Source organism: Phoca vitulina, unplaced genomic scaffold (assembly GCF_004348235.1).
Source record: "Phoca vitulina isolate PV1807 unplaced genomic scaffold, GSC_HSeal_1.0 scaffold8, whole genome shotgun sequence".
NCBI classification, from domain to species: domain Eukaryota; kingdom Metazoa; phylum Chordata; class Mammalia; order Carnivora; family Phocidae; genus Phoca; species Phoca vitulina.
Genome location: NW_022589711.1, coordinates 44,258,700 through 44,284,452, shown reverse-complemented (window position 1 = coordinate 44,284,452; position 25,753 = coordinate 44,258,700). Strand labels below are relative to the sequence as shown.

General features: G+C 37.3%; 1 protein-coding gene across 1 annotated transcript in view; it reads left to right on the top strand.

Annotated features, from left to right (window-relative positions):
• The window catches only part of KPNA1 (karyopherin subunit alpha 1), a 67,788-nt gene that overhangs the window by 33,373 nt on the left and 8,662 nt on the right, over positions 1 to 25,753 (top strand). Inside the window, exons 3-11 of the mRNA XM_032406662.1 lie at positions 5,070 to 5,177; positions 7,821 to 7,920; positions 10,452 to 10,546; positions 17,118 to 17,249; positions 18,756 to 18,844; positions 19,189 to 19,288; positions 19,889 to 20,052; positions 21,053 to 21,131; positions 25,302 to 25,427. Coding sequence (XP_032262553.1) covers positions 5,070 to 5,177; positions 7,821 to 7,920; positions 10,452 to 10,546; positions 17,118 to 17,249; positions 18,756 to 18,844; positions 19,189 to 19,288; positions 19,889 to 20,052; positions 21,053 to 21,131; positions 25,302 to 25,427 — 993 coding nt within the window. The remainder of the gene's footprint in view (positions 1 to 5,069; positions 5,178 to 7,820; positions 7,921 to 10,451; positions 10,547 to 17,117; positions 17,250 to 18,755; positions 18,845 to 19,188; positions 19,289 to 19,888; positions 20,053 to 21,052; positions 21,132 to 25,301; positions 25,428 to 25,753) is intronic.

Here is a 25,753-nt window from a genome sequence, read left to right as displayed (position 1 = left end):
AACAAACAAAATAGTAGAACAGATCAATGAAACCAGGAGCTGGTTCTTTGAAAAAATTAATAAAACTGATAAACCCCTAGCCAGACTTACCCAAAAGAAAAGAGAAAGGACCAAAGTAAGATCATGAATGAGAGAGGAGATCACAACTAACACCACAGAAATACAAACAATTATAAGAGAATATTATGAAAAATTATATGCCAACAAATTAGGCAATCTGGAAGAAATGAATAAATTCCTAGAAACATATAAACCAGCAAAACAAACAGGGGGAAATAGAAAACTTGACAGACTGATAACCAGCAAAGCAATTGAATCAGTAATCAAAAATCTCCCAGAAACAAAAGTCTAGGGCCAGATGGCTTCCGAGGGGAATTTTACCAAACATTTAAAGAAGAGTTAATACCTATTCTTTTCAAACTATTCCAAAAAATAGAAATGGAAGGAAAACTTCCAGATTCCTTCTTCGAGGCCAGCATTACCCTGACTTCAAAACCAGACAAAAACCCCACTTAAAAAAGACAGTTACAGGCCAATATCACGGTGAACATGGATGCAAATATCCTCAACAAAATACTAGCAAATCAAATCCAACAGTACATTAAAAGAATCATTCACCACAATCAAGTGGGATTTGTTCCTGGGCTGCACGGGTGGTTCAATATTCACAAATCAATGTGTAATACACAATATTAATAAAAGAAAGGGTAAGAACTATATGATTCAGTAGATTCAGAAAAAGCGTTTGACAAAGTACACATCCATTCTTGATAAAAACCCTCAACAAAGTAGGGGTAGAAGGAACATACCTCAACATCATATACAGAAGGCCCACAGCTAATATCATTCTCAGTGGGGAAAAACAGAGCTTTTCCTCTGCGGTCAAGAATGAGACCTGGGATGTTCATTTTCACCATTGTTATTTAACATAGGACTGGAAGTCCTAGCCTCAGCAGTCAGACAACAAAAAGAAATAAAAGACATCCAAATTGGCAAGAAGAAGTCAGACTTTCACTATTTGCAGACAACATGATGCTCTGGAAAACCCAAAAGACTCCACCAAAAAATTGCTAGAACTGATACATTCAGTAAAGTTGCAGGATACAAAATCCAACATACAGAAATCTGTTGACATTTCTTTTCTTTTCTTTTTTTTTTTTTTTTAAAGATTTTATTTATTTGACAGACACAGCGAGAAAGGGAACACCAGCAGGGGGAGTGGAAGAGGGAGAAGCAGGCTTCCTGCTAAGCAGGGAGCCTGACGCGGGACTCGATCCCAGGCCCCTGGGATCATGACCCGAGCCAAAGGCAGATGCTTAATGACTGAGCCACCCAGGTGCCCCATGTTGGCGTTTCTGTATACCAACAATGCAGCAGCAGAAAGAAATCAAGGAATCGATTGCATTTACAATTGCACCAAAAACCATAAGATACCTAGGGATAAATCTAACCAAAGAGGTAAAAGATCTGTACTCTGAAAACTACGGAACAATTTTGAAAGAAATTGAGGAAGACACAAAGAAACAGAATGACAGTCCATGCTCATGGATTAGAAGAACAAATACTGTTAAAATGTCTATACTATCCAGCAATCTACACATTTAATGCAGTCCTTATCAAAATACCACCAGCATTTTTCACAGAGGTAGAACAGTCAATCCTAAAATTTGTAGGGAACCACAGAAGACCCTGAATAGCCAAAGCAATCCTGAAAAAGAAAAGCAAAGCTGGAGGCATCACAATTCTGGACTTCCAAGTTATATTACAAAGCTGTAGTGATCAAGATAGTATGGTACTGGTACAATAACAGACACATAGATCAACGGAACAGAATAGAAAACCCAGAAATGGACCCACAACCATATGGTCAACTAATCTTCTACAAAGCAGGGGAGAATATCTAATGGAAAAAAGTCTCTTCAACAAATGGTGTTAGGAAAACTGGAGAGCAGCATGCAAAAAGAATGAAACTGGACCACTTTCTTACCCTATACCCGAAAATAAATTCAAAATGGATGAAAGACCTAAATGTGAGACAGGCATCAAAATCCTAAAGGAGAACATGGACAGCAACCTCTTTGACCTCAGTCGTAGCAACTTCTTACTAGACATGTCTCTGGAGGCAAGGGAATTCCCACAAAAGCAAAAATGAAGTATTGGGACTTCATCAAGATAAAAAGCTTCTGCACAGCAAAGGAAACAATCAGCAACCTACAGAATGGGAGAAGATATTTGCAGATGACATGTCTGATACAGGGTTAGTATAAAGAATTTAAGAACTCAACACCCAGAAAACAATCCTGTTAAGAAATGGGCAGAAGACATGAATAGACATTTTTCCAAAGAAGACATCTAGATGGCTAACAGACACATGAAAAGATGCCCAATATCACTCATCATCAGGGAAATAGAAATCAAAATCACGATGAGCTATCACCTCACATCTGTCAGGATGGCTAAAATTAATAACGCAGGAAACAACAGATGTTGGTGAGGATGTGAGAAAGGGGAGCCCTCTTACACTGTTGGTGGGAATGCAAACTGGTGCAGCCATTCCGGAAAACAGTGTGGAGTTTCCTAGGATCCAGCAATTACACCACTAGGTATTTACGCAAAGGATACAAAAGTACTGATCCAAAGGGATACGTGCACCCTGATGTTTATAGCAGCATTATCAACAATAGCCAAATTACGGAAAGAGCCTAAATGTCCATCTACTGATGAATGGAAAAAGAAGTGGTATATATACACAATGGGCTATTAGTCATAATAATGAAATCTTGCCATTTGCAATGACGTGGATGGACCAAGGGTGTATTATGCTATGCGAAATAAGCCAGTCATAGACAAATACCAGGCACCTAGGTGGCTCATTCGATTAAGTGACTTCAGGTCAGGTCGTGATCTCAGGGTCCTGGGATTGAGCCCTGCATCAGACTCTGTGCTCAGTGGGTAGTCTGCTTCTCTCTCTCCCTTTGCCCCTTCCCCTGCTCATGCTCGCGTGCTCTCTCTTTCTCTAATAAATAAATCTTTAAAAAAGTGACAAGTACCATATGATTTCACTCATATGTGGCATTTAAGAAATGAGACAGATGAACATAGGAGGAAAACAAGAGAGGCAAACCATAAAACACTGAACTATAGAGAACAAACGGGTTGATGGAAGGAGGTGAGTAGGGGATGGGTTAAATGTGTGATGGATATTAAGAAGGGCACTTGTTGTGATGAGCACTGGGTGTTATATTAAGTGATGAATCACTAAATTCTACTCCTGAAACTAACATTACAGTATATGTTAACTAACTGGAATTCAAATAAAAATTGGAAACTAAAAAAACGAAAAACAAAAAAACTTTTGGCCATTTTCCAAATATATTCCCCCACCCCAACCTTAGGGTTCCAGTGCATGTATATTAGGTCACTTGATGTCCCACAACTGACTTATATTTTGTACCTATTTTCTCAACGTTTTTGCCATGTCTTTAATTTTGGTGTGTTTTTATTTGCTGTATCCTTAAATTCACTGATCTTTTCTTCTGCAGTATATTATCTGCTGTTAATCCCATTCAGTGTACTTTTCATCTGAAAAATTGTATTTTTCATTTCTGGTATTTGCTTAGTCTTTTTGTTTTTTAATGTTCTTTTACATTTCTGCCATTTTTGTCATTTCCAGGTGATTTTGATTGATTTTTTTTTTCTTCCCCATGGATAGTCTTTTCTTCTTTTTAGTGCTTGGTAGTTTCCAATTGAATTCCAAGCATGTGAATTTTACCTTACATCTTTTAATATATGTAATTCTGAATTTGTCTTTGGATTTAGTAAATTGTTTGGAACCAGTTTGTTTTTACGTTTCATTGGGCTGGAACTTTAATACCCTTTAATCTAGAGCTAATTTAGCCTCACTTCTGAATCAGTATCCTGAGTGTTCTACTAAATGCTCTATATATATTAGGAAGTCTTTTCTATTGTTTGGTTGAAACATGAGTATTCCTTGACCCATATAACTTCCAAAATTGTTCTGCATGTTTGTTGGAGGTCGTTCCTTTATCAGCTATATTTTCCTTATACACCTGTGCTTGTAGAACGAAGCTAAAGACTCATGGGGAATTTTCTGCAGAGTTTTAGAATTCCCTCTGTGTTGATCTCTTCTCTTCATTACTTTGCCTATGGATTCTAGTTGCCTTGGCCTCCTCATTTCTAAACTCTTGTCTCCTCAACTGAGGGAGCCAGTAGGCCCTATTTGGGTTTTGCCCTCCCTATGCTACAGCCTGGAAACTCTGTCCAGGCAATAATCTGAGGCAATCATAGGGCCAGTCTTTTTTCTTTTCTGAAGGATCACTGCCTGGGCTGCCCATTATCCATTAGCTGAAACCCATTATTTTATGGATTTTGTCTGCTTTTAGAGTTGTGTAGGATAAGAGGATAAGTTATTGTTAGTCCATCATTGCTTGAACAAGTGAACTGCTTCAGAGTATTAAAGATACAATGGAGGCACCTTAGAGGGCTACCTTTGGAAGAAAGTATTCTTTGCCTACACAAATTAATAGATGCTTTAAAGGTAGTGTTCAAGCAGTAGTCACTTGTTATTACTGGTTGCTGGACAGGTTGGAAAGGTTGGGAAGTCTCGGTTCATTATCTTTGAGGGTTAAGAGGGAAGTATTAAGTCATTCTGACATAATTTTTTATCATTTCCCCTAATGTATTGGTAAGACTATATGATCACCAACATAACATAGAGGAAAGAGGGGAACGGCCAAGCATGCCCTAGCTCTTTTTCAACCTTACCCTTTTTGTGTGTCATGCAGTGTCAGGCTTCTCTTAGTCATTTTACCACATCAGGTGTTGGTAACAGCATATTGTGATAGTTAATTGTATTAGATTGTAAAACTGGAGAATTCTGAAATAGTTCCTCATCAGGAAAGGTCGAAGGTGGCACAGCCTTTAGAATTTTTTAAATGATTTTCAAAAAACTCCATCCTTCCTTACTGTCTTTTAAGTGGGGTTCCTAAAGTTTGCATGTTGAACTCCCTTGTATTAGAATACTTGAGTTACAGTCTTTTATTTTTCAGTTATTCAAGCGAAGAAATGTTGCTACGGCAGAGGAAGAAACAGAAGAAGAAGTTATGTCAGATGGAGGCTTCCATGAGGCTCAGATTAATAACATGGAGATGGCACCAGTAAGTAAGATAATGAAAGAAACTCTTTTTTTAGTGTTTTTCTGAGGAAGATATGAGGTGTAGCTCGCTATTTGGGTTTTTAAAAAAGGTGTTAGTAGATGGCTGTAGAAAGTACTTGGCATTTCATTTTAAAAAAAAGAAGCCATATACTTAATCTCTTGGTTCATTAGATGTTTATTATAGTGTGATTAACATGCAATAAACAGAATTAACTAAATTATGAAGATTAATTCAGCTATTAAAACTTAAAAAGATAATTATAGAATTATTCCTTACAAGTTAAATAACAAGAGATACTTTAAAGGAAATCCCAGTTTGCTGTTCATTTCAGTTATCAAATTGGGCATGTTTATATGATTTTAAAAATTGGTTCCACATCACAGCTGTTGGAATTTTCTATTATAACCCATTTTGTAACTTTCTTGAGGTTATGTAAGCAGATAAAAATTATGCTTTATTTATATGGATTATACCTGTCTATATTTTTAGTTTATTTTAGTCAATTAATAGAACACACACACACACACACACACACACACATACAGATGGTTTTTCAAAAAGAGAAATCTCTTTCTTCCATCCAATTTCTTTCTTCATTGGCAACCACTGTTACTAGATTCTTAACTCTCTTTGAGAAAATGTTTTTTTCTCCCTTCCCCTCCACACCCCTTTTAAGCAAATTATGGCATATTATGCACAGTGTCCTATATATATATTTTTTTTCTTTTTTGCTTCATAGATCTCCAGTTTTTATGGACCAGTTTTCTTTTGGAATTAGGAGAGCAGTTTAAATCACTTTGGAATCTATATAGACATTGTAGCTAACACTATAATTTTGTGGTAAATTCTTCTAGGTCCTTCAGAAAGTTGAGCTGTCCATTTTTTTTGTTGTTGTTCTTTTAGTGGATGTAAAAATAAATATGAAGTGTTTTGTGGACCATAGTATTAGTCAGGGTTTTACAAAGGAAACAACCAATAGGAGATTGATTGATTGATTGATTTTCAGGAATTGGCTCATGTAATTGTTGGAGCTGGTAAGTTCAAAATCTGTAGCGCAAATCAGTAGGCTGAAAATTCAGGTAAGCATTGATGTTGTAGTTTTAGGGCTGAAATTCCTCAGGAAACCTGTCCTTGCTCTTAAGACCTTCAACTGATTGAATGAGGCCCACACACATTTTGGAGAGTAAAGTGCTTTACTTAAGTATACTAATTTAAATGTTAAATGTTAATCACATCTGAAAAAGTACTTTCATAGCAAGTCTAGACCAGTGTGTGTTAAGTTGACATATAAAATTAACCATCCTAGTACACTCCTTGGCCACTTGGCATCCCTATAGAACTCCTTAAACCATACTGAGTCTCAGATAAAGAAATAACAAAGTCGTATCTCCATGTAACATGATACGGTTATCCTTTGTGCAACTAAAAATGCACTAACCTTTTTCCCAGAAGATGTTAAGTCCTTGAGTGATGTTCATTCCTCTTCTTGATCTCTTGTAACTTAAATGCTGTGACATAAAATTAACGGTACTTCAATACCATGAATGTAAAGTCAATACATTTTATATTAGGGAATAAGAGAGGGAAGGGAATGAGTGTGTGTGTGTGTGTGTGTGTGTGTGAGTGAGAGAGAGAGAGAGAATGTGTATATCTAAGTGTATCCAAACATTCATAACAGAATCATATAGGTACCTTTGTTTACAGGAATCAGTTTTGTAAGTTTCAAGTTCATTACTTTTCTGTTAAGAGCGGAATGCTTCACTCTCCCCATTGGGATTCTTAAGTGTTAGGTATTGTTTACCAGCCCTCCAGCATTTATAACTCAGTGCAGCTTTCTTCACAGTTCATCTTGTTGACTCTAACCCTTCATGAAATGATAAGAACTTCATTTCATTGTGACAAGTGACCCTGAGAAGAAGGTTGACTACTAATACTGGAGATGGGTTGTTGTAGAAAATGGAAAAGTTCTAATAAAGCAAGAAAATAGTGGAAAACTGAAAAGTTTTAAAGAAAATAGAAATTTTAAATAAATTTAAGAGTCAGTTGTTGAATTTGATAGTGGCTAGAATCTGATTTATACAAGACTATTCTGTCCTCATTCAGTAAATATTTGTTGAGCATCTGCTGTATGCCAATCATCAGTGATAGAATGGTAAGATGGACAGGGTCTTTGGCTTTCAAGAAGCTTGTATTATACTGCAGGAACCTGGGCATTAAACACATAACTGAGAAAAATATCTGATAGTGAAAAAGGCTGGCCTAGGATTAAAATAGAGCGATAGAGATGGAGTAGCTGCTTTGGATTTGGAGGTCATGAAGAGCCTTCTTTTAGAACTTGAATGACAAGGAACAACCAACCATGTGATGAGCAAGGGAGGAAGAGTAACAAACGCCGTGTCTTAGTATTTACTACTAAGATTACTTTCTTATTGTCATGAGCTTCTTAATAATAGACAAAGTATTTGGCTTTATCACATTATTAATCATCTCAGACATTTCTACGTGTATAGATTATCCTACCTTCGTACAACTCTTCTAGATAAATATGATTTAACTTAATGTGGCCACAACTTACACTGTCTTTGTTTTCCTTTGAGTTAAAGTTAAAATTTTATCATATTTGCTTTTTGTTTGTATTCCCAGGGTGGTGTTATTACTTCCGACATGATCGAAATGATATTTTCCAATAGCCCAGAGCAACAGCTTTCAGCAACACAGAAATTCAGAAAATTGCTTTCAAAAGGTGAGTTCTAAATATGTTAAAGTACGGTTTTGACCCTTGAGTGACAAGGACTTGAAGATCTTTTTCGATAAATTCAGTACAGTACTGTAAATGTATTTTCTCTTCCTTATGATTTTCTTAATATTTTCTTTTCTCTAGCTTACTATATTGTAAGAATACAGTATGTAATACATATAACATACAAAATATGTGCTAATTGCCTGTTTATGTTGTTGGTGAGGTTTCCTGTCAATAGTAGGCTATTAGTAGCTAGGTTTTGGGGGGAGTCAAAAGTTACGTAAGGATTTTTGACTCTGCGGGGATTGGCACCCCAACCTTTGTATTGTTCAAGGGTCAACTGTATATTTTTTCATTTAAAAAAATACTACTTTCCCATAATCTATTTTTCACATCACAGATAAATTGCTTTGGAGTGTGTCTATCAACAAAATAAAAGGACACATATAGATGTATATGTAATTATGAGCCATGGCTAACTTCTGAATTTCTTTTTTATGCAATCTTACCAGGACCAGAAAGCAGCCTTATTTTCATTTCTGAGCTATTTTATAAAAGACCTGTAAGGTGATACGAACAGTAGTCAGTATTTTGTTAATTCAAATCAAGAAACTCTACTCTTTTTTTAAGAAAACCTTTTTGTTGTTGTTGTTTTAAAGATTTTATTATTTTTAAGTAATCTCTGTACCCAACATGGGGCTTGAACTCATAACCCTGAGATCAAGGGTCACATGCTCTACCAACTGAGCCAGCCAGGTGCCCCAAGAAAAACTTTTAAAGTATCAGTTGAAAGATCAGTGATTGTTGGTTTTAATGTTACCATTTTCTCATGAAATTTAAGTATGGATTTATTAGTGGTCAGGGAAATTACCTTTTTTTTCTTTTTGGTATAATTAGGGTAGACTAGAATATGATACCTTTGCCATTCTGGACAAGTAAAAAGAACTGTGGAACTCTAAACCACATTAAAATGTCAATAGTAAATGTTGACATTAAATAAACAGGAGACCCCCCCCCCCCAGTAGTAAGGTAGAGTTTTTTGGAATCATAAGTGATAATATATCCCTTGAGGGACCTGGAATAAAAACGTCTATAACATATAGACATAACAAAATTGTGTGTGACATAACAATTATATTTTTTGTGTGACACCTTAATATTTGAAGGCCGTTGTCATGTACACCTTCCCCATTCCCCTTGTCTCTTTTCAGCATGCTGAGTCTAATGCCTTTCTCACACCATGGGGCTTTTTAGGACCTTTCACTGCTCTCTCCTACTTTCCTGCCTGGATTCTAGTTTGCCAGCCATCCCTCTTAAAAATGTGATAACTAGAATACAGTACTTCAGAAGTGTTCTTCTGACCCCAAGGTGTGGGGAGAGATTGCTTTCCTTGCCCCGAGACTACACATCCCAATAATGTCCTCCACGATCGCAGCAGTTATTGTGGTGGTCACGGCACAGGCATGGTTGACTGTACTTGCAGCATCTAAACTCCCTAGGACTTCTCTTCGTGTACTGTTTTTAGGTTCTGTCTGTAAAGTCATGGAGATTTTTTAAAATTGCTTCTTACAAAATTCAGTTGCTAAATCCTGCTTTATCCCTGCTAACTTCAGCTTATTGTTCTTCCTATATGTTATTTCTGTAATCTAGCATTTTAACCAGGAAGAGGGAGGTAGGGAAAATTATCATTTTTATTATGATCATCCAGTTTATTTGTTGTGTTATCTGAATGGTTGATAAAAATGTTGAACCAGGCAAAGGACAGGTCATCAGAGCTCGCTCCAAATTAACATAGTCACCTTTTTTTCAGTAAAGCTCTGGACTTGACTAAGAATCCTTGGTACTAAGTACTGTAATCCAGCTGCCATTTTTCTTGCATTGTTTCGTGAATGTCATCAAGAACTTCGTCAAATCTCTAGCTGAAATTACCATGCTGATTGTTAAGGACATTTTCTATCTGTTTATCAAACAGGTTTCTATCAAATGATTTCATTTTTAAGATACTTTTTTGTCATAACTGAAAAATGAGATTAATTTGGCAAGTCATCCTTAATGAATTCTTGCTGGCTCCTACTTATCACCACAGCTGTAAAATTAAATCCTGCAAGCACATGCAGAGTCACCTAATCCAGTTTCTTGAAACAACTTACTGTTAGACTAAAAACCCATATACGGAGATAGGGCTAGAAAGAAGTATTCCTAATAATAAGGCTGTGTTTGGATGTTTTTCCCCCTACTTTCTAAGTTTTCTAAAGTTGTAGAGGCACTAACTTTAATTTTTGAGAAGTCTGCCCATCCTTTCCACATTAAAGCTTACCTTATTGTGAAACCTTTGGGGCTACCGTAGTCTCAAAGTGACTGAACTCAATTTTACATTTACAGTTTTACTTTTTTTTTCTTTTTTAGATGTCCAACATGAAAGAGATGCTAAAATGGAGGGAGGGATATTATGAAGTAAGTTTGAAATAATAAAGTTCTTGCATTGAAATGAAAGGATTATTTTTCTTCTTTCCTTTTATCTTATGGGGAGACAGAACCTAATCCTCCTATTGATGAAGTCATCAGCACACCAGGAGTAGTGGCCAGGTTTGTGGAGTTCCTCAAGCGAAAAGAGAACTGTACACTGCAGGTGCGAACCATTTTCATTTCTTGCCTCCTATTTTAATTCCTTTTGCAAGCTTACATTTTATATACAGATTTGTTATTTATATTAATTTATACAAGGGTTCATTTTTGAGATGATGTTTCTGACAACCACATTGCAAGCAACCGCATTGCTCTGATAGCTTTGTTAACATCTAGGCTCTTGGTTTTACTCTTTAGAATTCTTGTCATTTTTAGTTATGAAAAAGATTATTTTATGGTGATTGTGGATAATACTTATTTAATAGGGAATTGTGTGTGGTGGAGGAGTCATTATAGATAGGACCTAAGTGTGGGCTACGTAAAATTTGGTTTTGAAGGATTTTTAAGTTATATTTGTTGGCTCTGCAAGGCTGTGTAACATGGGCTAGATTAGAGACTCACTAATCCCCAAACCTGGTCCTAGTTAAACCCTTCCCCTTCCCCTCAAGAGCTGACAAGGAGATAGCCTTGTTGTGAATGTTGGTGCTTGGTGCTAGGTTTATTTAGTCTGTCAGTACTGTATTATATAGGGGCTCCAGGAGGAAATTCTGCAGCTTCTCGATTGTATAGTTTTCATAGTAAAAAGGACCAGTTGTCAACTGACTCATCATGGCAGTTACCTAGAAATTTTAAAATACTGTTTTTTGTTGTTGTTGTTTTTTTTTTTCTGAATAAAAGTTGGATTTTTAGTAAACTGGTAATTTTTCAGTAGCTGTACTTCCTTGGAGTAACCCATTGAATCAGTTTCTGCGTTATTCTTTAACCAGGACCTGTGATATCTAAATTCTCACTTGTAGGATCTAATCTGAAGGGCTCAGGCCCTTTAGAGAGACTCTGCAACTATAAAAATGGGTCAGGTGCAAAGTAGATCACAAATGAGGTTAGTTTTCCAAGTAAATTTGCCAGTGACAAGTTAATCCTAAAGATAACTTTCACCTTCTTGTTCGTTTTTGCCTTACTCTCTAAGGCTAGAGGGAGTGGGGCATTTTTGTAAATGATAGTAACCCCTGTCGCCAGATTCTTTACTGTCCAGAGGATTGTAGATGATTCATAAGACTTGATGCTTTGTCTTGATATTTTCTCTCCTTTCCTCCCACCCCATCTTTCTCCTCCTTTTACTCTCTTTGTTGCGGTGATGAGTTCTTTCCAGAAGAAAAACAAGAAATCCAGAAAAGGTAGAGTACTTCAATGTCCCATCAGTTTTTCTTCTCCAGTTTGACATTTACTCATCCCCAAGTTCACTTGAATTAAGATTCTGTTTTGCTAGCTGCCTCCTGGATTGTAATTCTGGTCCCCATCTAAGGCCAGGATCATCAGACACCTGAAAAATTACCAGGTTCATCTAGAGAGCAAGGAAAGAGACTTTTATCAGAAAAAAAAGGGAAATCCAGACAACCAACACTGCAGAGTACTGAGCCTGAGCCCTAAGCAACCTGCCAAGAGAACCAGAGGGACCAAATGAAGAGCCTTACTGCAGTTTATCATTTGAAAAGCTTTTTAGGAAGAGGGAGGTAGGGAAAATTACCATTTTGTTCATGTGAAAATATGTTTGTATCCTATCTCTGACAATGAGAGTAGTTGAGAGATACTGAATTTACTCCTGGATCTAGCAGTTTCTAATAGGGGGTCACAGAGGTCCAGTTTATTAATGTGTTAAAGAATGATGGTATAACCTCATAGGCCTAAAATGAGAAAAGAGAAATGGGCCTTTCCCCATCTCCACATTTTCCGATACTCCCCAAAGAGTGCAGTATGTTCTCTCAGACAGTGCCCTCTCCTGGCTACCACATGTAGATTCTACATCATTTTTGATTCTGTAATCCTAGAACTTGGATCTTCTGAAGATGAAAGCCTTTGGAAATCTCTAATTTGCTTCTATCTAAATTCTCAGATTCCACCCTTGTGCAAACTAATAATTAGGCTGAAAGATTGAGAAATGATTCCTCTGGAAGCGACCACCTCATGACTTTCAACTTAGTTGTCCAAAGACTCTGAGAAATAACCAATCTGTTTATTATCTAAAGGTCATCATCCCCAGCTTTTCTTCTGTGTACATTTTAAGTACCACATGGTGTTCTCTCTCCAGTGTGACTAGTGGCTAACGTCAACCACTCTAGAAGCAGGAGGAGCAAATACATTGAGGGAGACATTAGAGCCAGGAGGCTTCATGCTCACATAATTAGACATGCTCTGGGAAGCTTGGAGGGTACTCCTTCCTCTGTCTTCTTGGGAGAGCACTAGGATGTAAGTTGTCCCTGATATTCCTACCTGCTTACTAGAAATCTGAATAGTGTGTTTTTGGAATGGGGCTTTTGCCATTTCTCTTCCAGAAAGAGAGTAATAAGATATAGTCATAGTAATAGCTCAACTCAATGATAAATCCTGTGGACAAACTTAATCCCTTCATTCCATAAAGAACTGGGAATCCTAGTGAAGGCTCTCTTCACTTACTTTCTGGCTCACCTTATGCCTGAATCAGTGAGGTACCTCACACCAGGGAGATAAAAATGCCTGCTTTGGGCAGTGCCACCCAGATACTCATTTGCCTTCAAACGAGATGAACAGGGGTGGAATCTAGGATTTTGACAGCAGATAATGTCATCTAGTTAAGAGCATTCACAGGTTCAGTGACATGTAGGCCTCAGACATATCTGAACCTTTGATACGAGATTGGTCTGCCTTATGGTGTATTCCCTGGGCCTACTTTGTTTGTTTTTTTGAGTCCAGGCCCAGCATGTTTGTACTGTCCTTTGCAGTGCTGAGATGTTGCATTCTCAAACCTTCTTACAGAAGCTTATTATGAAAATAGCTAGAAATAAGTAAATTGCATCCTAGTTCCATTCATTAGGTACTCCTCTTAAAATTGTAAATTTAAATTAAATTGGTTTAGTTTCCCCATTCTTGCCTTTCTTGTCCCATATGAAAGCTTAATGTGATAAACTGCAGTAAGCCTTCATCCTCCTGTGTCTTTTCCCATCCTCATTGATTCCTCTACCTTTCTTGAAAGGTTGCTCAGATGACTCAGGCACTGTTCTCTGCAGAGTTTGATATCTGGGTTTATTTTTCTGATGTGAGCCTCTCTTTTCACTTGCTCTCCAGGTGAGCCTGGCATTTGCTAGGAGCCAGAGTGGACCCGGCAAAGTGGCCAGCAACAGAGTCCTGATCCAAATGGAGAAAGGGAACCAGGCGTACCTCAACCTGGAGTGGGAAACTTGATAGGAGGTCAGAAGTACTTCAGCTTTGGATTCTCATTTTCCTTATTTAAGGAATTGAGCACCAGAAGGTAGAGACTGAGAAAGGAAAGAGAGAAAATATCAAATCTGCAGTGTGACCTTCAGATTTCAACTGTAGCCTTATTTAGCAAGTCTGGACAGTGAAAAGTAATAGTGGAATTACAATTTATAAGTAATCACAGCATGACAGGTTGTTTTCCTTGCATGGTCCCATTCTTGGAACATTGAGAATATAGTAATTTAAAACAAAAAAGAGGGTGTAAGGATTATAGTTATTTTGGCTGCCATTTATTACTTCAAGTGATACCATTTCTTAGATTTTATTCATCATGTTACCGATCTTTTGAGTCTCCTGGTTACTTAAATTACTTTTTCTGGCATTTCTCTCACAACTTGATGCAGTCGTTTTTGCTGTCAACTCTGGACTTTCACATCTCATAGCTCTCTTGCATGTTACATTCTCGTCTGGGCCCCAAGGCCACAACATTAACAACAGCACAATGACGGCAATACTCCGTGAGAGAGAGGTTAGTTTGAAGTACACTCAGTTTTTAAAAAACACATATTAAACACATTTGAAAGTTGTTTCTTTTAGCACCTTATTAACGGGCCTGTATGATGGGGGGTAGGATTCTTCCTCTCTCCCTCCTCTCTCCTACCTACATACATACATTTCACACAAATACATAGAGAATTGCACAAGTACAGCTTGATGAGTTTTTACAAGGTAAACATCAAAGTAATCACTGTGTGTGTGCGCGTGTGAAAGAGAGAATGCTTTATTCATGCACGAATATGATTTTCAGTGGCTCTCTGGTTATAAGTTATTCATCTCTTTCTGTTCCTGATGCTTTCTGATTTCTGTTCTTATGAGGGGAGGCCTTGAATCTTACTTTCAGAGGTTATCATCACCGTGTACTTCTTAGAAATAAACATAACTCTGGTACATTCTTCTTTTGCCGAGATAGCCTAATTTCCCATTTTCTTCCATCCATGTTTAGCCTGTTATTCACTTATTCTCTATTTTCCTATTCACTGTCACTCTGTTTTGCTTTTCCATTTCATTCTCTTAAGTAGCATCTGGAATTCCCTCTCATTTCCTGTGAGACCCCTGGTACTAAACCTCATCAGACAAAGAGCAGGAGCAATGAGTTTTCTAATTTTTTCTCATTGATAATTCTTTAATAAGCCTTTATCTATGCAGGTGGTTGTTGTCATTTCATTTGCATCAAAATCTCACCGCATTCTGTTTTCTCTTTGACAAAGACTGGTCTGTATGCCCATCTCACTCATTCTTCACACACAGCTTTTCCTCACAGTTGTCATTTCTTTGACTTGGTCTCTGCAGTATCTGATGACTCTTTGTTCAGCTTGGAGCCTGCCGTCTGGTAGGAAGGTTTGGTTTTGTATTCACATCATCTGTCTCTGTTAATCAATTTTAACTCTGCTAGTTAGTTTTCCTAGAAGGCAAAAGAAACTGCATTTTAGGTGAACTGTTTCTTTTTAGCATCCCCTAAATAATCTGGCATATCTCTGGCTTATCATTATTTGAAATTTCTTGCCTAGGTAGCAAAACTCCAAGCAATTGAAAGATTCTTGTCAGTGTTACAGGTGTGTGTCTGAGAGGAGACTATGGCTGGGCTTCATAAGCATACTCGATTGGGAGGCTGTAATCTAGTTCCCTTTGAGTGGCTGCATAATATCAATAATTAGATTGTTGGATCTTTTTCTGAGTTTCCTCATTCATAAACTACAAAAGCCAGACTTCTCTAGGATGTTGTGAGGAACATACGTGAGGAATGCTTTGAAAATACAAAGTACTGAACAAATGTAAAGTTTCAATTCAGACAGATTGAAAGGGGTTTGAGCACAGATTTCAGGAGTGATTTAATTATGGAAGTGGTATGTGATGGAATTTTTACTTTATGATATTCAGTGTTTAGAAGTCTCCTGAACTTTTAACAAAGTCACCACAAAGAAAATATTTTCCCTCTAACTGTGGTGCTCCTGGTCTGGGCCTCCTTGTTGCTGTAATATCATTGTCCAGTTAGGCTACCTAACTACTGTATTCATTTGTGTAGTCACATTCATAGGTTTCTTGGAACGTTCCCTTCTTTAAGCGTCTTCTGCTATGAATTTGCTGTCATTCACATGCTTTGCACTATGCTAATCAGATTGTCTTCCCATGTCTTCTGCCTTCCTTCCCCCAAACCCAATGATTGATGATTTAGTTTTCCATATGACAGCTGCCTTTCAGTTGACCCAAAAGCTTTTAGAAGAGTCACAGCTCTTTTAATGACTTTTTATTGATCTCTCATTCAAGGGACATACCACTGAATTTTTTTCTGCATCTGTGCTTCATTAAAGGATAAATAGAAGACAGAACAGAAGAAGGAAACAAAACTAAAGTTTAGTAAGAACTCTTTTAAGTAAATAGAATTTTAAGAGTTCATTCTTGGATTTCTCCATTTTAGGATAGAGACTCAAATTATTGTAGAGATGGGCAGATTAGTAAAATGCTGTACTTTTTGTTGGCCATGATTCCCTTCATATCTTCTGTTTACCAGTTTATCAACCTTTGAGAATGCTCTTTTTAAAAAACTCTTACCTCTGTACTTTAGTTTGGAGCCCTCTCATTTGTCAGAAGCTCTTATGCTCTGAAGTTGCCATTTCTATTAACTGAATGCCAGTTAACTCCTTTTGGCTCACTTATCATTATTTAAAATATCTTTTGCCTTTTTCTCTGTTCTTGTGTCTTACACATTTTACATAACATCCTCTCCACTTTTCACTTTGTCCATCTTAATTAATTTTATTTTTTTATTAGATAATATACATGATTTAAGGCCAAAAGGTACATAAGGTTTTACACCCTTACTTCTCCATGTAGGTAACAAGTATTTACAGTTTCTTAAGACTCCTGCCAGAGATATTCTGTACCATAAATAAATTAATGCATATATTCCTTCTTAACCCTCTTAGAAAATACAGTATGATACTATCTTAATGTACACTGTTAGGCTTTTTTTTTTTTTTTTTCATTCGTTTCTTAGGAAATCCTTTATATCAGCATATGAAGCAGTCCCTCGTTCTTTTTATGGTCTTATGTCAGCTCTACTTTGGTCTGAAATTTTAGACCAAATTTTAGACTGAATATTCTTGTAGGTCAAGGTATTTCTACTGGGAATTCTCCATTTAAAATTGATACAGAATGCATCTGATAGATTATGTGCAAATAATGATTTCAGATTCTTTTCTTCATGTACAGAAAACCTTATTGTTATAACTAAAAACAAGCTATTAAATGCTAATAAGATAATAAAATTATTTTTATCTTTATAGTTTGAATCAGCTTGGGTATTGACAAATATTGCTTCAGGAAATTCTCTTCAGACCCGGATTGTGATTCAGGCAGGAGCTGTGCCTATCTTCATAGAGTTGCTCAGCTCAGAGTTTGAAGATGTCCAGGAGCAGGTAAAAAAAATGAAGCAAAGAGAAGCAGGTGAAAGAATACCATTTTTTCCTTTGGTCTTACATTCAGGGCCTCAGTTTCACCACCTGTCCATGATAATCCATGGTTCATCACAAGGAGTGTTCTAGAAATCTCAACCAAAATGGAAAATTTCATAGTGAATGTAGGCAGAATCTCTTCTGGAAACATAAAACCATTTTCCCCTTCCAGCCCTGAATTTTTTAAAATTCCTATATACTTTTTATTTTTATTTTATGATTATTATTATTTTTAAAGATTTTATTTTTTTTTAAAGATTTTATTTATTTATTTGACAGAGAGACAGCGAGAGAGGGAACAAAAGCAGGAGGATTGGGAGAAGAGAGAAGCAGGCTTCCCGCGGAGCAGGGAACCCGATGCGGGGCTCGATCCCAGGACTCTGGGATCGTGACCTGAGCCAAAGACAGATGCTTAATGACTGAGCCACCCAGGCGCCCCAAGATTTTATTTTTTAAGTAATCTCTACACCCAGCATGGGGCTTGAACTCACTACCCTGAGATCAAGACTTGCATGCTCCACCGACTGAACCAGCCAGCCGCCCCAAGCCCTGTATACCTTTTTCTTTTTTTTTTAGATTTATTTATTTTAGAATGAGAGAGCACATGAGTACAGGGAGGGGCTGGAGGAAAGGTGCGGGGGGAGAGAGAGAGAGGGAGAGGGAGAAGAATCTCAAATAGACTCCCTCCCTGTGGAGCCTGATGAGGGGCTGGATCCCGCAATCCTGAGATCATGACCTGAGCTGAAATCAAGAGTCAGACGCTTAACTGACTTGAGCCGCCCAGGCGCCCCAGCCCTATATACTTTTTAGATCATATAAGCAGTTACTGAGCTTTTACTTGTAGGGATCTCTAGTGGTGATTGAAGTAGCAGGTCTTTGCCACTTTTGTGCAGAAAAAGACCTAGAAAACATGATTTTTTTATTACTGCAATCTTTGTCAAATTCATAAATATAAGTCATTGCTAAATGAGTATGATTTTCTTCTGCAGCTTAATTGAGGTATAATTTACATACAGAAAACTGCATATATTTAAAAAGTACAATTTGATAATTTTTGACATATGTATGTACTCTTGAAACCATCATCCCATTCAAGATATATATATCCATCACCCCCAGAAGTTTAACAGCTTTCTGCAGTTTGACTGCTCTTGAGGTCTTTGTTCACTGTTCTCTTTTGTAAGCAAGCTTAAAATACATTTTTAATCAGCTGAATATATAAGAACCAGCTCCTCCCTTTTTAATAAGCTTATACCGGGAGTGTTCACATGTACACTTTATAATATGATTGATTGTCTTCCCCCAGTCCCACAACTATTTCATTTGATTCCCTGATAGTGAACCTCTATTAGAACTGTTAATAGTTAGTGCCTGTGTGTATGTCGATTAACTACCATATAATTTTGTCGGGTTATTGTGGTATTTTGTCGTCTTTTCGGAGCCTGTCATTAATGAGGAATTCATTCACAGGCAGTCTGGGCTCTTGGCAACATTGCTGGAGATAGTACCATGTGCAGGGACTATGTCTTAGACTGCAACATTCTTCCCCCTCTTTTGCAGTAAGTTTGTTTCTGTTATTCTTATTACTAGTTTTTTGAGTAGTAAAAATAGGAAAAGTTCCTCAGAAAGCAGTGCATCTTTAGAAATCATTTTGGATTTTCCGTTGTTATTTTTCATTACAGATATTTTCTTACTGACTTATTCAGATCATTTCTTCAGGCATTCTATCTTACTTGCCAAAATTCTGAATTAGTGCTGTTAGAATTAATTCAACTGTATTGTTCTAAAGAAAAGCTATTTAAAGACATGTGCTTATCTGTAGCATTAGATTTAGTATTTATCTTATGCTGTGAGATAATTAATGTCCATTATATAGTTTACCATTGTATCATCATGCTTCTAGGTTATTTTCAAAGCAAAACCGCCTGACCATGACCCGGAATGCAGTATGGGCTTTGTCTAATCTCTGTAGAGGGAAAAGTCCACCTCCAGAATTTGCAAAGGTAAGGATTATGCTTGTGGGAGATGGGCAGAAAAAGTACAATTAAAAGTGTAGCAGCGAAATTAAAAGAGTGTAGCAATGAATATTAATGTGAACAGATGATAATTTTTCATAAAATTTAAAATGTTAGAATTTTATCTGTTTCTAGAGAAATGGGGCTTTTTGTTGTTTTTTTGGTGTTAATTTGGGATAAATTTTCACTGACTGTAAAAAGCTCTGAATTGATCTTAAAACCTAGCATTTTTTATTTATAGCAAAGTATCTAAAACACAAAACTTTTTAGCTTTACCATTTGTAACGGTTTCTTTACCTCTTTGGTCCAGAAAGAGTGTGTTTCAACAGGGAATCTCACTCTGAGAATTGGTATATACTTCACTCTTGGAAATTATTTTCCTTGGTCTCTGACTACCTCATCAAAGTAAACTGCAAGGCACTGACAGCATTCCCAAAGATGGAAATGCCACTTGCTAGTCCCATTTCTAGAAGTATTAATCACCCCAGAAGTTACCATGTGTGTGCCTGGTTGCCTTTTGGAGTTTCTCACCTCACTTCTAGCTTTTATTCTGTTGAATTTCATTATCATATCATCTTCCCTTTACAGGTTTCCCCCTGTCTGAATGTGCTTTCCTGGTTGTTATTTGTCAGTGACACTGACGTACTGGCTGATGCCTGCTGGGCCCTCTCATATCTGTCAGATGGACCTAATGATAAAATTCAAGCCGTCATTGATGCAGGAGTATGTAGGAGACTTGTGGAGCTGTTGATGTAAGATATCTTCAAGCGTGTCTGTTCTTTTGTCCCTATATTAGTTTATTAGTTTTCTAGATGCTGATAAATATTAATATGTTATACTGATTTATTGTGCTTTGGGCTGCTCTCTTTTGTTACTTACATTGATGTTAAATCTGTTTGTTGGAGGCCTTTATATAAAGAACTGCTCATTCTTTTGGTGTGAACAGTCCTTCAGCAGGAACATTTGGAAAACTGTGACCTCTGTAATTAAGCTAATGATTAATGACCCGAGACCAACGACTGGATAGATAGCAAAAGGCATATTGCCACTAAAAAGAGTCAATCCTGAGGCACCTGGGTGGCTCAGTCAGTTAAGTGTCTAACTCTTGATTTGGGCTCAGGTCATGATCTCAGGGTGGTGAGATGAGCCCTGCATCGGGCTCTGCACTGGGCATGGAGCCTGCTTAAGATTCTTTCTCTCCCTCACTGTCTGCTGCCCCCCCCCCCCCTTAAAAAAATAGTAAAGAGGAAGTGAAAACCGTAGTAAAGAATGAGAGGGAAATCTTGTAACCCAGGTGATAGAATACCTGGGAAAGACTATTAAGAAAGATTCGTAGTTTTTATTCAAAAATACTCAGTAAAGGGAGAGATAGCTTTTCCAGGGAATACCAAACCCATCCTCATAGGGTTCCCTTAAGAACCACCATAGGGACCTTTGTGCTCTAAAGTCAAATCACATTATTTGGTTTGGATTTCAGCCATAAAGAAAAGAGACCAAGGGGGCGCCTGGGTGGCTCAGATGGTTAAGCGTCTGCCTTCGGCTCAGGTCATGATCCCAGGGTCCTGGGATCGAGCCCCACATCGGGCTCCTGGCTCAGCGGGGAGCCTGCTTCTCCCTCTCCCTCTGCTCTCCCCCTGCTCATGCTCTCTCTCTGTGTATCTCTTTGTCTCAAATGAATAAATAAAATCTTTAAAAAAAAAAGAGAGACTAAGGATGGAAGTGTTGCATTCATCTTTCTTTTTATGGTTACAGGCATAATGATTATAAAGTGGTTTCTCCTGCTTTGCGGGCTGTGGGAAACATCGTCACAGGCGATGATATTCAGACACAGGTATGAGTAAGTGGTAACTATTTTTTTTTCATTGAGAAACAGTACATTGAACCCCATGATTATGTTTTTTCGATCAGAAACAGTACATTGAACCCCATGATTATGTTTCTGTTAAGAGTATTTAACTCCATGTTATTAGGGAGGATTCACACTTTGTTTCATTAATGTTTGTTAAAAATGTTGCCTTAGCTACTTTCAGTACCTTCACTGGCACTATCTTTACCTATTGCTTATGGCAATTTTGGGTTCCCCTGTGATTTAACTTACCCTTTGGTTAGTCAGGTTTATTTCCCACTACTCCCTCTACTTGAAGTGGTTCTTGTGAGGGTCAGAGCCTCCAGTAGCATCCTTTCTCTGTCAGCTTCATCTCCTCTCTAATAGCTTCCTTTTCTTTGCACATGGTAAGTCTCCAGCGTGAGGAGGGTTCTTCCTTCCTTGTTCTTAATGTCATCCCTCCCCACTCCATTCAACTTCTGTATCAAGATATATCGTTCACAGTGGATTGTTCTAGCTATTTTTCTTTATCTCTCAGATGCCTTGGCATTGTCTTTTTCTTTTCCTAGGCTTCAGTGGTGTTGAAGTGTTTTGGGTCTCCTGCTTCACTGACCATTTCTCCTTAGCAAGCTCCTTTTCCTGTTCTTTCATGTTTGTGGGATTATCCCCTGGAGGGGATAATTATTCATTGATCCTATTTATAACTTCAGCCATCACCCTGGTACAGCTTGATTGGGAATTGAGAATTAGGTTTCCCAGCCCTGAATCGCAGGAAGGCATTTAATGTCTGCACTTTTCTAATCCCTAAAATTTGGATTTGTACTTGAAGGTGTCTTCCAACTGTAATATTTACTTTAAATTTATGCTATCCAGAAGGGAACTCATTATTTTCCCTGGTATATCTGGGCCTCTGCTTATTTATGTTACCTACCTCAGTGAATGCCACCAAGAGTTGACCATGCCCAAAACCTGTACATTAGCTGGATCATTCCCTGTCCACCTCTCTCATTAGTCACTAGGTGCCATTTCCACTTGTCTCTTGCAGTGCTTAGTTCAGACATTTCTTGTTCCATTCCGTATCACCAGAGGGATGCTTATAAAATGCAAATTTCATCATGTCATTCTCTTACCTAAAATCTTTTTATGGTCCCCTATTGTCCTTTGAGGGTGTTTGAGATCCTTTAAAATCTGGCACCTGTTTAATGGAATGCTATGCAACAGAATGAGGAAGCTCTTAAGCACTGATTCAGAAATATCTCCAGGTTTTATCATTTAAAAAGAAAAACAAGGGGCAGAAAGTGTGTAGAATCTATTACTATTTATATAAAAGGGGGCAGGGAGGAGAGGAAAAGAAAACAACATATATGCTTGATTATATTTGCATAAAATTTCTCTGGAAGGAAACACAGGAAACTAATAACATTGTGTCTGTGGAGACCTGGGTTGCTGGGGTATGGGAATGGAAAGGAGGCTTTGCCTCTGTAGTCCTTCATACTTTCTGAATTTTTAAACCATGTCAGTGTATCTGCTATTCAAAAAAAGTTTGTCTTTCCCTCCCCATGCTATGCTCTGTGCTTTTGCCATGTTTATTCCTTGAATTCACTATGACCACACTCAGCCCTAAGTTTTACTACACGTTTGCTTCCGTCTCCACCGAACATATGCTTGCATCCCCATCCCTGCTGTTAACCACTCCCTCACGTGAATCCACACTCTGTGGCTAAGGTCGTCTCATTCTTCAGGTCTTCCTGTTAATATTATTTTCTCTGAGAGGCCTTGTTTGCTGCCAGACTCTTAAGTTAGGTGTGCCTTCTTTTGTTTCATCCTTCATAGCACATATCACACTGTATTGTAACTGTCATTACTAGATTGTGAGCTTCGAGGGCGGGGAATGGTGTCAATCTTGTTCGTTTTTGTCCTTCTGTAGTCTTAATAGTTCCTGGCACAATGTGTAAGGACTAAAAAATTATTGAATGAAGTTCTCTATCTGTACATCTAGTTCTGATGTCCCTCAAGTTCTACTCCTGGGTCTCCAGTAGCCTGTTAGATATTTCTGCTTGCATGTCTCACATTTGTGTCTCTCGACAGTTTATCTTCCTCCTCCCAGAAAGCTGGTTCCAAGTCTTTTTTTTTTTTTTTTTTTCATTTCAATTAATGAGGTAACTATTCACCCACACCCCCGAAACTTTGCAGTCATATTTGGTGCCTCCATCTCTCACATCTTGTATAGCAAAGTCACCAACTCTTGTTGATTCTTAGTGTTTCAGTATCCTCATCTAATTACCTTAGTTTGGTCCATGTTTTCTCACACACAAGGGTCGTTGCTGTACCTACCTCATTTATCTTCCTCTTCTCCCCAGCATTTACCCCTCAGTTGACTCTTCCTAGTAACAGCTTAATCTTTCCTAAAACAGCCTTGTTCACATTACCTTCCTTTCAGAAACAGTGAACTTTTTTAATGACTATGAGATAAAGAATCTTGAAAGACTAAAGAATTTGTACTTCAGGATTTTAGTCTCATTCTTTCTTGTAGCCTACTGTTAATTTTAGGGTTATCGAACTCTTCCTTAATAAGCCTCACTGCTCAGGGCACCTGGGTGGCTCAGTCGTTAAGCGTCTGCCTTCAGCTCAGGTCGTGATCCCAGGGTCCTGGAATCGAGCCCCACATCGGGCTCCCTGCTCAGCGGAGAGCCTGCTTCTCCCTCTGCCTGTCACTCTGCCTATCTGTGCTCTCTCTCTACGCGTCTGTCAAATAAACAAATAAAATCTTTAAAAAAAAAAAAAAAAATAAGCCTCACTGCTCTGTTCTTTCCTTATTTTGGTACTTTGTAGTAGCTTGTCTCAGCACTTTTTCATTTCCAGCCTTTCTTATCTGTTGTGTCCTCCTCCTTTGCTTATGAAATCCTATCTGTGTTTCAAGGCATTCCCTCCACCCCCACAAAGTCTTTTTTTCCTCACTACTCCACGAGTATTGTCTTTAACTTGTGACAGGTTTATTTTTTTATTATTTTTTGGCATGTTTATTTTCTAGATCACATCTTCGGCATTTAAAAAATTGCTCTGTAGTATCTTTTATACTGTTAAGATTGTGCTTCTTTAACCACGTTTTATTATTTTTTGAGCTGTATTAAATAGGCAGAAATGACTTATTTAATTTGCATTTCTTTTATTACTTGTGAGGTAGGCAATCTATTAAAATTGTAGTTTCTTTTAACAATTTACATATTAAAGACAGCAACCCTCTTATCTGTTGCAATTTTTTTTACATTATGTAGTATGTATTTTAATTTTTGTATTTTTTTGACATGCAGATATTTCTATTTGATGAAATTTTATTTTCCCCTGTAATTTCTTCCATTGTTTTTATGCTTGGAAAGTCCCTCCCTATCCCCAAACCAGCTATTTACTGATATTTTCTTCTGTTTTATGGTGTGTTTGTATATTTACTCTTTATTTTGGTAATGGGTTAAGAATTTTTTTAAAAATACTTTTCAAAAATAAAAAATGTTTTTCAACTAGTTAACCTCTGGAGGAACTTTATTATATATTTAATTCCTCATAAATACCTGTGCTTGTTTCTGGACTAGGTATCTATTCTGTTACTCAGTGATTGATTCTTGAGCCCACCACATATTATTTCAGTCATTATAACTTAAGAGTTTAGTTTTGGTAGACTAGATCTGCTTCATATGTATTTGTCTTACTCTCCCTCACCTTTGTAAGCTGTTTGATAGCTGGGGACATATTCTTTTTATCTTTGTGTCCTCTAAAGCAGTTGGTGTACTTCATTAAGTAGGTATTTGCTGACTACCAGGTAGAGTGTTATCAGAAGACTTAAAAATCTGAGACCACTTCTGAATTTCTGGCCACTTGATCTATTTATCCATCCAAAAGACTTTTTAATTCCTGTAAGGGATAGGAAGGTGAAGGACTAATACATTATTATGCCTTAAGAAGCAGCAGTTGTAGAATTGTAATGTGTATAACAAAACTGCTTTGATAATCTTAGAAACTAATTCTTATTGGCACTGAATACTTTTTTACATGTATAAAGTTATTTCTAAAATTTCAAGGGGAGACACTATTTCTTTGCTTATATTGTTCCTAAAATAAATGAGTTAAAGATTTATTTCTGTTTGGATCAATAGAGAATAAGGTTCAAACTTTTCCTTTTAGGTAATTTTGAATTGCTCAGCTCTGCAGAGTTTATTGCATTTGCTGAGTAGCCCAAAGGAATCTATCAAAAAGGAAGCATGTTGGACAATATCTAATATCACAGCTGGAAATAGAGCACAGATTCAGGTAATCCCATAGCATCTGTCTTTTTCTATTTTTATTGATAAGTTTTAGCTTTTTTTCAATTAGCCTTAAAGTTTTTTTTCGTTATTATCTTGGAGACCATTAACTTCCAGCATTGTTGTCTTGTTTAGTTTACTTATTTATTTTTTTTTTTAACCTACCTTACAGAAGTTCAGACTTTTGAAACTTAAACTTTGGTCTTGGTTTTTCCCTTTGCCTTTAATATTTGATGATTTGCCAAGACCCAAGAGATAGTGTCTTATATTTTCGAAATGTTTTGATGATCTTTATACTAAACAGATTGGCTTTACTCTTGCCAAGTAAGATAT